This window comes from Myotis davidii, unplaced genomic scaffold (assembly GCF_000327345.1).
Source record: "Myotis davidii unplaced genomic scaffold, ASM32734v1 scaffold113, whole genome shotgun sequence".
Classification (NCBI taxonomy): Eukaryota; Metazoa; Chordata; class Mammalia; order Chiroptera; family Vespertilionidae; genus Myotis; species Myotis davidii.
This window is the reverse complement of record NW_006284356.1, coordinates 74,700-85,712: the sequence shown is the minus strand read 5'-3', so window position 1 is coordinate 85,712 and position 11,013 is coordinate 74,700. Positions and strand designations below refer to the sequence as shown.

Below are 11,013 nucleotides of genomic sequence, written 5' to 3'. Positions count from 1 at the left end.
CTATATCTATAGCTAATATTAAAAATATATCTAAACGTGCGATTCTTTGTCCAAAAAATGAGCACATGCAAAAATTAAATGAAGAAATTTTGGATATACTCGATGGAGATTTTCACACATATTTGAGTGATAATTCCATTGATTCTACAGATGATGCTGAAAAGGAAAATTTTCCCATTGACTTTCTTAGTAGTATTACTCCTTTGGGAATGCTGTCATAAATTAAAATTGAAAGTTGGTGCCATCATCATGCTATTGAAAAATCTCAATAGTAAATGGGGTCTTTGTAATGGTACTAGATTTATTATGAAATGATTGTGACCTAACATAATCGAAGCTGAAGTATTAACAGGATCTGCAGAGGGAGAGGTTGTTTGATTCCAAGAATTGATTTGTCCTCATCTGTCACTGTCCTCCCATTTAAATTGATTCAACGACAGTTTCCTGTGATGCCAGCATTTGTGATGACTATTAATAAATCACAAGGACAAACTCTTGACCAGTCATGGCAAACCTTTTGAGCTCGGCTTGTCAGCATGGTCAGTTATATGTTGCTTTCTCTCGAGTTCAAGGAGCGTTGTAAATACTTCATCAGAAGGGAAATTAATCAAGCACTCTGAAAGTGTTTTCACTCTTAATGTGGTGTACAGGGAGATATTAGAGTAAGTTTAACACATTGTATGCGGGAAACGTATTTATACGTTTTACGTATTATACGTTCTAGCAGTGTAGTAGAGCACGGGACACGTATTAATACGTTTTTTATAGACCAGCGGTAGAATGCGGGTAACGTATAAATACGTAAACTAAAGTTATCGTAATTTTACTGAACGTTGCCATTTGCGCAAAAAATTAGCAAAAATGGCCCGTGCCATCTGTTAGCGCGCCATAAAAACTACCTGCAAACAATGTGTTAATCACTTTATCAGTCATTGTTTGCATCACTGTTGTTTTTATATCACGTTTTTGTTGTTTTATGTCATGTCTTTGTTATATTATTCTGTTATTGTCTATTAGTAAATTTATATATTATTTTCATATATATTTTACTAATTTCCTTTCATCTCTCACACTTCTATTATAGAGAAAGGGCAAATAGAAATCTTAAAATATTTCTGATAATTAATTACCTTTAATTTGCATGAATTTTGTGCACCGGGCTACTAGTTTCCTATAAAAATACAAGAGGCCGGGTGCATGAATTTGTGCACGGGTGGGATCCTTCAGGGTGGCCTGTGGAGATCAGGCCCCAGTTTGCGCCCTTGCAGGCCCACAGCTCTGCCTAGCACCCTGCCTTGGCCTGGTGCTGCCCCCTCACCTGCTCCACCATCCCGCCTGTGGGGTGATTGATCAAGGCTGAACCCGTGTCCGGTTCCCTCAGTGCCTGGGAGCTGGGTGGTGGCCCTACCCCAAGCCACAGCTGCTCATTGTGGCCTGTGGGGCGATTGGTCAGGGCCGGGCTCCTGACTCCCTCAGTGCCTGGGAGCTGGGTGGCGGCCCTACCCCCTGCCGCTGCCGCTGGTCTCCATCTGCGAGGCGATTGAGTCTCCGCTTGCACCCGCCTTGGCTTGGCGCTGCCACTCACTTGCTCCACCATCCCGCTGTGGTCCTGCTCTCGTCAGGACCCATTGTTTCCGTCAGTGTCTCCACTCCTGCCAGTGCCGCGTCGCCAACACCCGCCATGTTCCGTGCTCTCCCCTGGTGGTGAACACACGTCATAGCGATTGGTCGAACTCCCAGTCGAACTCCCAGTTGAACGACTGTCCAAGGAGATAATTTTCATATTAGGCTTTTATTATATAGCATATCTTTCATCAGTGTTTTATTTAAAAATATTTTTATTGATTTCAGAGAGGAAGGGAGAGGGAGAGCTAGATAGAAACATCAGTGATGAAAGAGAATCATTGATTGGCTGCCTCCTGCACATCTCGCACTGGGGATTGAGCCTGCAGCCTGGGCCTGTGGCCTGGCAGGTAATCTAACCATGGCCTCCTGGCTCTTGGGTTGATGCGCAACCACTGAGCCACACCAGCCGGGCTTATCTGTGTTTTAGTTGCAGATCAGCTGTGATGGTTATTAGAATCAGAAATGTTTGGTTGGGGAAGGTTATTTTGGATTGTGTGATTCGGGGAAAGATTATGTTGTTTATGTTATGCTGAGTGAATGAGAGAGCGTCTCACGTATTTTGTTTCTCTTCTAACAGCGTCTTTTCCTCCCCCCTTTTTCCATCCTGCTCCAAATTTAAAATTCTTAAGGCTGAATTATGCTGTAAGCCTTGCTGTATCCCTGTTGCCTATAAGAGTTCTTGGCAGACAGGCATATTAGATTCTCATATAGTAGTCTGTCTCTCTCTCTCTCTCTCTCTCTCTGAGTGGCCAGATTATTATGACCACCTGATGTTTGTAGGCAAATTAGCCGTACTCTGCATCGTACGGGATATGGAAGCTGAAGGCCTGTTCGAACACCTTTGTTGTCTGCAGTTACCAAGATGAAATGTCTCCAATTCGCACAGGAACAGAAGGATTGGACAGTCGAGCATTGGCTAACAGTCATGTGGTCCGATGAATCACATTTCCAGTTGCATTATGCAGATGGCAGAGTGAGAATTTGACGGAAACAGCATGAAAGCATGCACCCCACATGCATGAGTACAACCCTTCAAGCTGGTGGGGGCAGTGTTATAGTTTGGGGCATGTTTTCCTGGCATGATTTGGGCCCTTTAATTCGTGTGGAACAGCGTCTGAATAGCACAACATACCTAAGTATTGTTGCTGATCAAGTTCATCCTATCATGTTGATGGCGTATCCCAATGGAGATGGATTCTTCCAACATGACAATGCGCCATGCCACGGTGCTCTTATTGTGCAGGAGTGCTTTCAACAACACGAGACTTTACCTTGCTTAGGTGGCCCCCACAATCAGCAGATCTCAATCCAATTGAGCATTTGTGGGAAGAAGTTAAAAGAGCCACCAGGCAGCTGGTTCCACAACCATCAAATCTCACAGAACTGGACAGTGCTATTCATCAGGCATGGAGTCAGATTCCTCGCATCACCGTTCAACATCTCGTGGAGTCAATGCCTAGAAGAATCGCCGCAGTATTGAAGGCAAAGGTCGCCCAACGAAGTACTGAAGGGGTGGCCATAATACTCTGGCCACTCAGTGTGTGTGTATATATATATATGTCTTTGCAGTATAGTCCTGAGTGAAGCCTGAGGGATAGTTTTTTTTAAAAAATATATTTGATTGATTTTTTACAGAGAGGAAGGAGAAGGGATAGAGATCTAGAAACATCGATGAGAGAGAAACATCGATCAGCTGCCTCCTGCACACTCCCCACTGGGGATGTGCCTGCAACCAATGTACATGCCCTTTGACTGGAATTGAACCTGGGACCCTTAAGTCCGCAGGCCGACGCTCTATCCATTAAGCCAAACCAATTAGGGCCTGAGGGATAGTTTTAATGCCTGGAGTTCTTTCTATCTGGGTCACTGATTTTCAACCTCATGTTTCTGCTCTCTTCAGTCAGAGAAAGCTGTTAAAGGCATTGCTGCAATCTTTTGACATGTTGAGGGAGAGTCAGGCGATCCAGGTATTTTGCTCTGACTCTGCCACTGTAATAGTCAGCTAGGGCTGCTATAACCAACTACCGCAGACTGGGAGGCTGGAACAAAAGACATTTATTTTCTCAGTTTTGGATTCCAGATGAAGAGATGAGCAGGATTAGTTTTTTCTGAGGCCTCTCCCCTGGCCTTGGTTATGGCTGTCTTTCTCTTGCTTTCAAATGGCATGCCTTCTATGAGTGTCCGTGTCCACCAGTCATGGATTAGGGGCCTTTCTCCAAATACAGTCACATTCTGAGGTCCTGGGGGTTAGGATTTCAACATATGAAGCGAAGGGGGGACACAATTTAGCCTATACAGCCATTAAGGGGCTTTGTTGTGACTTGGGCAAGTAGTAACAGTTTACAGGAAGTGAAGTGAAAAAGGCATTTGTGAAGACTGGTCACTCAGTTGTGAGTAGTTTTATTTTAGGGCTGGGTCTTTTAAAATATAATTTATTTTCTATTACAGTTGACATAGAATATTATATTACTTTCAGGTATACAACCCAGTGATGAGACATTTACGTAACTTATGAAGTGATCATGCCGATATATCTAGTACCCATCTGACACCATATATAATTATTAGGTACTAGAGGCCTGGTACATGAGATTCGTGCACTGGGGGGCAGGCCGGTTCTGCAGCCTGGGGCTCTCGCAGTCTGGGACCCCTGCCTGGCTCCTTACCGCTCGCCTGCAGTGGAGGCAGGAGAGGATCCCGCCACTGCCATTGCACTTGCCAGCTGTGAGCCTGGCTTCTGGCTCAGCAGTGCTCCTCCTGTGGGAGTCCCCTGACCACCAGGGGCCAGCTCCTGTGTTGAGTGTCTGCCCCCTGTGGTCAGTGTGTGTCATAGCGACCGGACCTGTCGTTCTGCAGTTTGGTTGATTTGCATATTATGCTTATACCAGAGGCCCCGTGCATGACATTTGTGCATAGGGGAAAGAAGGGTCCCTCAGCCCAGCCTGTGCTCTTTTGCAGTCCGGGAGCCCTTGGGGATGTCCGACTGCCAGCTCAGTGAGCCTAAGCTGGCAGTCGGACATCCTTAACTCTGCCCCACCACCACCACTGTGCTCTCCAGCTGTCAGCCTGGCTTCTGGCTGAATGGCACACCCCCTGTGGGAGTACACTGACCACCAGGGGCAGCTCCTACATTGAGTGTCTGCCCCTTGGTGGTCAGTGCACGTCATAGCAATTGGTTGTTCCACTGTTTGGTTGATTTGCATATTACTCTTTTATTATATAGGATTATATAGGATTATTGACTATTTAGGGCCAAGTCTTGATTTAGAATATAGTTGTACTTTCTATTTTCACCTTTTCTTCATGTTGAGCCTTTATATTTGGAACACAAATAAAACTTCACCATTCAAGGAAAATTTGAAGTTTTTTTAGAACAAATTTTACTCAACAAATTTGTAAATGGGAAGATATTTCCCCCTATCCTCTATAAGGTTTAAAATGAAATAGTATATATTTTTCTCTCTTTTAACATACGAATTATTCAAAAGTGTGAGTAACAACATATATTGATTGTTTTGCATTTGACTTCAGTCATTTCCCCCATATTTGTATAGTAAATCCTTGATTTGGCTCTTGTGTAGCACTTTGTATCCAGCCTCAACACCATCAACTTTCTGTTAATGTTTCATCTACTCACCATCTGATTTCTCCCCCAATACATTAAATTCTTCAACTGAGGGAAAAGTCACATAACATAAGATTGACTGTTTTAACCATTTTAAAGTATCTGACTCAGCACCACTTAGTACATTTGCAGTGTTTTCCAATCACCACCTCTGTCTAGTTCCAAAACATTTTCACCATCCTCATAGGTAACCTCATTCTCATGCAGCATCCATTCATTGTTCTTTCCTCCCTTTCTCTGGCTCTGGCAACCACTAATCTGTTTTATGTTTTTGTGTTAGCATGTTCTGGATTTTTCATATAAATGGAATCATACAATGTGTGACCCTTCCCCCCATCCCCCCAAAATACATTTTTATTGGTTTCAGAGAGGAAGGGAGAGGAGAGAGAGAGAGATAGAAACATCAATGATGAGTGAGAATCATGGATCGGCTGCCTCCTGCACTCCCCCTACTGGGGATCGAGCCCTCAACCTGGTCATGTGCCCTTGACCGGAATTGAACCTGGGACCCTTCAGTCCGCAGGCCGACGGTCTCTCCACTGAGCCAAACTGGCTAGGATGCCATATGTGACTTTTTAAATCTGACTTCTTTCAGAGGTTCATCCATGTTGTAGCATGTTTCACTATTTTATTCCTTTTTTGGCTGAATAACCTTAAAGCCTCCTTTGATGAGTGTAAATATCTTTATTCTTATTTGATGTTAGTAATAGGAACTAGAATATTAGGATAATTTTATTCTAATAAAATTAGAAATTTGATGATTATAAAACGACCTTTCAAAAAAAATTACCTTTCATACATCCTTTTAGAATTACTGGTGATGACATCTGAATTGAAGCCATTAACTTAGTTGAATTCATGGGATAGCTGAGTCAACAAATTGCTTCACCAACCTCACTGAGTCAAATGCTTAGTTCACTTCTTATGTTCCAATTCAAATCACACACAGCCCTAAGAGATTAGACAGAATATTTATTCTCTTATTACACACTAGAGGACCAGTGCATGAAATTCATTCACTCAGGATGGGGGGCATCTCTCAGCCTGGCCTGCACCCTCTCGCAGTCTGGGAGCCCTCAGGGGATGTCAGACTGATGTTCCATGCGGACCTAAGCCATCAGTTGGACATCCTTAGTGCTGCCATGGAGGTGGGAGAGGCTCCCGCCACCACTGCTGTGCTTGCCAGCCCTGAGCCCGGCTCAGAGCTTCTGGCTGAGCGGCACTCCCCCTGTGGGAGTGCACGGACCACCAGGGGGCAGCTCCTGCATTGAGCATCTGTACCCTGGTGGTCCGAGCGCATCATAGCAACTGGTGGTTCTGCTGTTGGGTCAATTTGCATAATGGCCTTTTATTATATAGGATGGTTTCAGGAGAGACTGAAGTAACAAGGATGAAGGAAGTAGGTAGTACTAAGAATATTTTCATACAAAGGAAATCATAAATTTTTAGGTCCTTTCTTGTTTTTAAAACAAAATGTGGAAATGCTTCTAACATTTTTTTAAATGTGTAGAGGTGGAATTTATTAACCATATGCTACTGTAAACACTCTCCAAATAGTCAATGTTTTGATACTACTGATTAGAAGCGTTATCATCATGGAGTTATTTTCTGAATTCTATGGATGTGAAATCCAGAATTGAATAATCCATATTACCTTAAAAAGCACCTAAGCTTTAAAAATGACAAATAACCAACCTTCTAAAATCATTGGCGACTAAATAATCTGTCAATACTTGCTTACTCTTTTATAGAATATTTTTATATTGAGAAATTAACCATTAAATTCTATTGAAAATTCTATTGACTTATTTCCCTCATCCTATGCAGAAACCGATTTCAGATGAACTTTTTCCTGTTGGTTTTTTTTTTTTTTTTTAACTTTTATTAGTATTTACATTATGTTGAATTTACTCCGGGGCCATAAGTTTTTGTTTCTTCAGTTTCCTCTGGTTTATCGTTTTCTTCTGTACAACCTCTTCTTCTGGTTTAGGAAATCACCTGCTCTTTTTCAGTAGGGATCCTCTCAGTGTGGCAGGGAGCTCATGTGTGTGGTAATCTTCCTATGAGCTCTGTAAGTTCTACCCCAAGTCTTGGGGGCTTAGTTCACCTGGATGTGCTCAATGACCAGAGAATCTACATCTAAACCCTTAAATTCAGCTTTATGCTCTGCATTTTTAAGAACGTACAGCAAAAATTTAGTTTTTTTGGCCCATTGTTTGGCCTCTGCACACCTACCAACGCCACCATTTTAACAATGAAATGGTACACATTGCTTCTGTAAAGTGACATCTTTCAGATACTTGGTGGCTTTTCCAATATGCATACTCTTTGATGGCTTGGGCAGTTTCATGAGTGCTTTTTGTTTGGTTTTAAAAATACATATATTTTTATTGATTACAGAGAGGAAAGTTGAAGGAAAGAGAGATAGAAACATTAATGGTGAGAGAGAATCATTGATCAGTTGCCTCCTGCACACCCCCCACTGGGGATCAAGCCCACAATCCAGGCATTTGCCCTGACTGGGAATCAAACCGTGACCTTCTGGTTCATAGGTGGATACTCAACCATTGAGACACACTGGCTAGGCCAGCCGTGGGCAAACTACGGCCCGCGGGCCGGATCCGACCCATTTGAAATGAATAAAACTAAAAAAATAAAAAGACCATACCCTTTTATGTAATGATGTTTACTTTGAATTGATATTAGTTCACACAAACACTCCATCCATGCTTTTGTTCCGGCCCTCCGGTCCAGTTTAAGAACCCATTGTGGCCCTCGAGTCAAAAAGTTTGCCCACCCCTCGGCTAGGCTCACCAGAGTGCTTTTAAAGTGAACATGAAGATTTGAACTTTTTGATTTGCATGGTTTTGTGGAGTTTTCTGGATCAAGTGATTAGCAAACCATTTTCAGAGGTCACCTCTGGCCACTTTCAGGGACAGCACTCTCCCATCCACCCCACCCCCCCAACATTCTTTATGTGTTTTTCATGCTCTGATTTAAAAAATACACTTAAAATGTGTTTTTAGCCCTGGTGGCTCAGTTGGTTGAGGGGTGTCCCATACACCAAAAGTTCACTGACTTCCAATTCCTGGTCAGGGCACATGCCTGGGCTGTGGGCTCTATCCTTGGTGTGGGGCAAGCAAGAGGCAGCTAATGGGTGTTTCTCTCTCTTTTCCCCCCCTTCCCTCCTCTCTCTCTAAAATTAATAAAAACATTTAAAGAATGTGTTTTTAAATCATTGATATTTGTATTATTGGAATGTAAGTTTAACTGGAGAGCGTTAAAATTGAAACTCTATAATAGCCAGTGGTTCTCAACCTTCCTAATGCCACGACCCTTTAATACAGTTCCTCATGTTGTGACCCCCAACCATAAAATTATTTTCGTTGCTACTTCATAACTGTAATTTTGCTACTGTTATGAATCATAATGTAAATATCTGATATGCAGGATGTATTTTTTTTAATACATATTTTATTGATTTTTTTACAGAGAGGAAGGGAGAGGGATAGAGAGTTAGAAACATCGATGAGAGAGAAACATCCATCAGCTGCCTCCTGCACACTCCCTACTGGGGATGTGCCCGCAACCAAGGTACATGCCCTTGATCAGATTCAAACTTGGGACCCTTGAGTCCGCAGGCTGATGCTCTATCCACTGAGCCAAACCGGTTAGGGCTAGGATGTATTTTCATTGTTACAAATTGAACATAATTAAAGCCTAGTGATTAATCACAAAAACAATATGTAATTATATATGTGTTTTCCGATGGTCTTAGGCGACTCCTGTGAAAGGGTTGTTCGACTCGCCAAAGGGGTCGCTACCCACAGGTTGAGAACCGCTGCTATAAGCTCTTAACAGTTTTTCTATTCAGATGTTAGCTTAATGCTGCTTATATAAATAAGTAAATATACATACTGAGAATTTCTGTGGTAGGTCCTTGGAGCCTGAAATTAGATGTATGTACTTGTAGTATTCATATGAAATAGGATAGTTGATTCCTCCTTCTACACTATTCTTAGGAAATTTAAAAGGACAAAAGTCAGGTCTTAAGATTTTTTTAGTAATAAAATGGGGTCTTATGATAAACCTAAAATGATTTGGTATACTATCAAACATCTAATGAAAACTTTATTTAAAAAATTTGAACAGTTTTCTCCGGCTGGTGTGACTTAATGGTTGAACGTCAACCTATGAACCAGGAGGTCAGGTTTCCATTCCCGGTTAGGGCACATGTCTGGGTTGTGGGCTCGAACCCCAGGGGAGGTGTCCAGGAGGCAGCTGATCAATGATCTCTCTCATTGATGTTTCTATCTCTCTCTCCCTCTCCCTTCCTCTCTGAAACCAATTATATATATAAAGATGTGAACAGTTCTCAGTGATTTTGTGGGGTTTTCTGGATGAAGTGATTAGCAAGCCATTTTCAGAGGTCACTTCTGGCCACTTTCAGGGAAAGCGTTCTCCCATCCCCGTATTCTGCCCCCTGCCCCCATTTGCCCACCCCACATACGCATAGCACACAACCACTCTAACTCAACCCAGGCTGTTATCAATTGTGGTTTTCCTTCCATCAGGCTGAATTTTACAGCTGGTGCTTAATATTAACACTTATGCTATGAATTGGCCCTTTTCAAATGAGCATCTGGGTTCTGCCATTAAATCTAATAGTTCATTTTGTAAATGGATTGACTAAAAGCTACAAATGAAACATATTAGAAAAAGGAAGATAAGTAAAAATGTTCATTTGAAAATGTTTTCAGTGCTGATTTTTGTAGTGAAAGTACTTTTTCCATACCCCAGTGTCCTAGAGCGAAAACATCACCATGGCTACAGAAATTGGTTCTCCTCCTCGTTTTTTCCATATGCCAAGGTTCCAACATCAGGCACCTCGACAACTGTTTTATAAGCGACCTGATTTTGCACAGCAGCAAGCAATGCAGCAGCTTACTTTTGATGGAAAACGAATGAGAAAAGCAGTAAACCGAAAAACGATAGACTATAATCCGTCTGTAATTAAGTATTTGGAGGTAAGTCCAGATCATGTGCTTCATGTGACCAAACTTCGTTTTTTTACAAAGGAGAAAGTTTTTTAAAATAATAAAATGGTAATAATTATAGTTGTATTGCTTAAAGTACTGGGATTTTAAGTGCAGCCAGTCACTAGTATTAAAAAAAAAAGCTACATTAATTATCTTCACAAAAATTATTAATGTTAGAAATAGGTTTTGTTCTAAAGGTTCAGAACAAATCTCTGAAGAGGATACTTTGACCCAGGGGTGGGCAAACTTTTTGACTTGAGGGCCACAATGGGTTCTTAAACTGGACGGGAGGGCCAGAACAAAAGCATGGATGGAGTGTTTGTGTGAACTAATATAAATTCAAAGTAAACATCATTACATAAAAGGGTACGGTCTTTTTTTTTTTTTTTTTAGTTTTATTCATTTCAAACGGGCTGGATCCGGGCCGTAGTTTGCCCACGGCTGCTCTCATCCCTAGGCCAGCATTGAAATACTTGATAAACCCACAGAATACATGAAATATTAAAAAGATTTCCAACTTAGGAATTAATATGTTGTAGGCACATAGGAGAAAAAGATTCATTCAGAGATAAAGACAGATTTAGTTTTTTCCATGGGTTTCATTTGGAAAACTAGACTAGGGGAGTTTAAGAGGAAGAGAGGAATTAAGAAAATTAAGGTCAAGATAGGAGGAATTGTTTTTGTGCTGAGCATTTTGAAGGAATTGTGAATGTATCTCTACCC

The 11,013-nt window shown here is 41.8% G+C and overlaps 1 protein-coding gene across 5 annotated transcripts in view; it reads left to right on the top strand.

Moving 5' to 3' along the window:
• Positions 1-11,013, top strand: part of WDR33 (WD repeat domain 33) — a 109,042-nt gene that overhangs the window by 32,183 nt on the left and 65,846 nt on the right. For all 5 annotated transcript variants that reach the window (XM_015571614.1, XM_006754761.2, XM_015571621.1 and 2 more), the window contains exon 2: positions 10,052-10,278. In XM_015571614.1, the coding sequence (XP_015427100.1) occupies positions 10,075-10,278 (204 nt within the window). In that variant the 5' untranslated portion in view covers positions 10,052-10,074. The remainder of the gene's footprint in view (positions 1-10,051; positions 10,279-11,013) is intronic.